The sequence below is a fragment of the Lactuca virosa genome, chromosome 8 (assembly GCF_052849685.1).
Source record: "Lactuca virosa cultivar CGN04683 chromosome 8, Lactuca_virosa_CGN04683_v6, whole genome shotgun sequence".
Classification (NCBI taxonomy): domain Eukaryota; kingdom Viridiplantae; phylum Streptophyta; class Magnoliopsida; order Asterales; family Asteraceae; genus Lactuca; species Lactuca virosa.
Genome location: NC_136433.1, coordinates 371,040,658 through 371,044,821, shown reverse-complemented (window position 1 = coordinate 371,044,821; position 4,164 = coordinate 371,040,658). Strand labels below are relative to the sequence as shown.

Sequence of the window (4,164 nt, the reverse complement as noted above, 5' to 3'; positions counted from 1 at the left end):
GGAATAAATGCTCAAAAATCATAAAATATAATTAAACAGCTTGGAAATCCATTTTTATAATTTTCCCAACTTAGTATTGTGTAATAACAGTTAAATAAAAAGTTTGAGAATTTTTATCCTTTGAATGCTATTTCCGTGAATTTATGTTGTAATAAGGACTTAAAAATTTGGAAAATTTATATTCCAATGTTGTAATTAATCGCACAATTTGTAGAATTTAATTATTTCAGAAAAAGTGTAACCAATTAATATAAAATCAAATACTAAAACATAAATTGGCATTTCACTATATGTAGAATTTAGTATATTAGCATTAGATTTCGACATGGAAACTCACTAGTGTGTGTTTGATGTCATAGGATCCCGGTAGTAAGACGTTGGTGCATTCCGAAGTACCACTTGTACCTACTCGAAACGTTGTGAGTATTCACGCACTCCCCTATTTTCAGTTTTTATGTTTTGGGGTGGAAAAGCATGTCCCGAAAAACTATTATTTTAATGTTGTATTTAAATTGATTTCTATCAAAGATGATTGCTATTTTATTGCTATGTCTCTCTATGTATGTCTATGCAACACGGAACATGAGAACTTATCGTACTAAGGCCCTTCCCTTATCTCTAACCATTAACTCTTTGAGCCAATGGTCATTATGGATAGCGCTATTAGGAATTGACAACTCCTCACTCACCCTATTGCTGGAGTGCATGATACCATATTCATCTATGGAACGATAAGCATAGATCTTGATAGGGCTTCAGTCATACGTTTGGTTGAGACTCATTGTTTGCTCATACACATACAAACTCGTTACACATTATAGCAATAAACTTGTTATCTATTATGGCAATAAACTCGTTTATCAATTTTAGCAATCAACTTTGTTTCTCATTATAGCAATGAACTTTGTTCTCATTAAAGCAATGTACTTGTATTTATGAAAAGTCTTATACCAAATCTTGATTTTATAAACCTGTGAACTCACCAACTATTTTCATAGTTGACGCTCGTTTTACATGCTTTTTCAGGAAATAATTAGTAAGTGGATATAGAGATTCATCATCATAGAGCATGCTGCATCGTGTGGAAGTTATTTTATGAAGTTATATTTTGAACAATATCATTTTGGAAAAACTTGTACTTTGTTTTGTTTAAGCTATGGGTTGTAAACTTTTAAATATTGCTATGGTGATGTATCTTTATCTTTTGCAATGAAACCTTTGTCGCTGTCATACCTTGCGTTTCCGCTTTAGCGGGGTGTGACATCCTAATTTTTCAACTTATCTTCACAATGATTTTCTTTCTGTTGTGCCTGGAAAAAAGGATTCTGGTATTATGTTGCAGAGGTAATAACTAATAAATATTAATACTTCTTATGACATTGAGTAAATTAGTATATATTTATGTTCGTATTTAATTTGTTTCCTAATTACATGCAGAAATAAATGCCAATTCTCAGGTATGGATGAATCTTCTGCTATATCAGCTGTCATGGAAGGCGTACATGTGGTGAATGGTTTGGAGTACAAGATGTATTGCAGCTCATCAAAGGTAATTATTATCTTCTGTGTTATTGTCGTATGCGATTTATTTTGCATATGATTAAACTGCACAAGTGCACCACTCTATGGAGGAAGTGACGACCTGCTTTCTGATGGGTTTTCTGATGCCCCTTCATTTGACCTACCAGTTACATCAGATGTGAGTTTCTTTACAATTCTTGCCTTTTTCTTTTTTCCTTTCTGCTAGATATTAAGTGAATGTATATATTGCTAAAACACTACATCAAATCCTTTGCTTTAGTTTGATGGATTTCAAAAGAATTCTATCCAAATGGTAAAACCAGCAAAGGGAACAACAACTTTGGCTTTTATTTTTAAGGAAGGTGTGATGGTTGCTGCAGATTCCCGAGCTAGCATGGGAGGCTATATATGTATGCATTTCTCCTTCTAATTTATAATATATCTTTACTTGATTAATAATTAATTATGAATCGAAAGCAACATGATTTGAAAGCATTAAATAGTCTTCAAAAACACTCTTTTAATTTTGTTTTTTTGGCAGCATCTCAATCTGTGAAAAAAATCATTGAAATTAATCTGTATATGTTGGGCACAATGGCTGGAGGAGCTGCAGATTGTCAGTTTTGGCACATAAATTTAGGCATTAAGGTATTAAGGTATTAAAATAACCTTTTTACGTATCACAGCCTTCTACTTTGAAATATTCTAAGCAATATTTGTATTTTTTTTTAAGTTGCAGTGTCGTTTGCATGAATTGCAGGCAAACAAGAGAAGGATTTCAGCGACTGGCGCTTCAAAGATGCTTGCCAACATTCTCTATTCTTACCGTGGGATGGGTTTGTCTGTTGGGACAATGATTGCAGGATGGGATGAAAAGGTCTATATAATACAATACCCTTTATATGTATATAAAGAAAATATTAAAATTGAAGGGAAAAACAGTCATTTTACGTCTACGTTACTTTTTTTTGTAGAGCCCTGGTCTGTATTATGTAGACAGCGAAGGCGGACGTCTCAAGGGAACTAAATTCTCCGCTGGATCTGTTTCACCGTATGCTTACGGTGTACTTGATAGCGGGTGAGTACTTCACACTTGATGCCACAAGTCCATCAAATTTATCAAAAGATTGAATTTCATGTTTAAAATTTTAATCTTTATGTGCTTATAATGTTTAAATTTATGATTACATACACAGATTGGTGGAATTTGTCAAAATGACCATTTTGCCCTTGTCTCTTTCATCAACTTATACTTTTTTCATGTTTTTCTCATATATAAAATATCCTTGATTCGGTTGCATTGTGCATTGCTAGACCTCGGAATCAAAGCAGTAAGTCACGATCATTTTAGGCTTTTTAGCTGTAAACAAATTATAATTTTGTATATTAACATTTGACTAAAATGAATGAAAAGTAGATAATCTACTCTGCCTTTTTAAAATATCCTGGACAGATCTGATGTACTTAATCCTTTCTACTCTTGTCTTTATAAAGAAATGGAGTATTAATTTACTCTTCTAGAACAAAGGAAATCAAATGAATGAAAGGTAGATAATTTTTTTATATATATGTTATATGCAGAGGAAGTATGAAGAAGCTGTGTATACTCTTGCTCAAATGGAAAAGAGAGTTGTAATGGTGGAATCTACTTTAAAGGCAACAATGCAATACAATTCTAGCCAAGTCAAAGCAGTACAACCAACAGGGTAAGGCTACTTACTTATCTTATATCTATTATTATTATTTATTGCTCTATGTTAATGTTATTTTTTTATATTAATATATAGGTTAATTCGTCCGGAATCTAACACAGCTGGAAGAAGGTCGGGGATACTTTCATTTGGACTTGGTTATACAAATAGGTTATATAGTTAGGGAAAACTTGTTAATAACAATGTACAATTAGATCCCCTTAATATCAATGTATTACAATGTATTGTATTTTTGTATGACATTAACTTTTGTGCAATGTATTGTATTTTTTGTATATGGTATTTTATTTTCTATTATGAGAAATGAAATTCATATTTAATTTGAAAATCAGTAAATCTATAAATAATTTTTTTTTAAAAATTTAAAATTACGATACGCAAAAATGTGTGTCATCTTCATTTATGACATGACCTTTCTTAACAGTGGCCTTAATGATACGCATTGCGTGTCATAAATGCGCGTCGTAAATGCGCGTCGTCTATAGACGACGCGCAAAACCGTGTCGTCTCTCGTTATGACAGGGCCTTTCTTGACACGCATTTGCGCGTCGTCTGAGCGTTTTACGACACGCATTGCGCGTCGTAAAATGCTGTTTTTCTAGTAGTGGGGGTGTATGCGTAATAATGGGGATGGATTTGCTGAGCATGTTTGGTGCTATGATAGACTGCAAGGGTCAGTGAGTTATAGTTCGAACCCCAAGTGGGGAGAACTAGTTATCTATGGAGAGGGTACCAGGATTGGGTTAGGGTTTTGTTCGGCGGCCAGGGATCGGCAATACTTTCAGCATCGTTGTATGGGTTATCTTTTCTATGTGGTTGATACACGGGTTGGGGAGAAGACATCTATTTTAGATGTGCTGGTTGTTAGGGAGTTTGCTAATGTGTTTCCGAAGGGGTTACCCGGTGTGCCTCCTAAGAGGCAGGTTGAGTT

The 4,164-nt window shown here is 33.7% G+C and overlaps 1 protein-coding gene across 1 annotated transcript; it reads left to right on the top strand.

The window, feature by feature from the left end:
• Positions 1-1,459: 1,459 nt before the first annotated feature.
• LOC145131923 (proteasome subunit beta type-5-B-like) lies at positions 1,460-3,396 on the top strand. The gene is made up of 9 exons (XM_079066567.1): positions 1,460-1,530; positions 1,615-1,699; positions 1,802-1,931; positions 2,063-2,169; positions 2,261-2,398; positions 2,496-2,599; positions 2,718-2,721; positions 3,103-3,227; positions 3,309-3,396. The coding sequence occupies exons 1-9, from the start codon at positions 1,460-1,462 to the stop codon at positions 3,394-3,396; spliced, it is 852 nt and encodes a 283-aa protein (XP_078922693.1).
• The last annotated feature ends 768 nt before the right edge of the window (positions 3,397-4,164 follow it).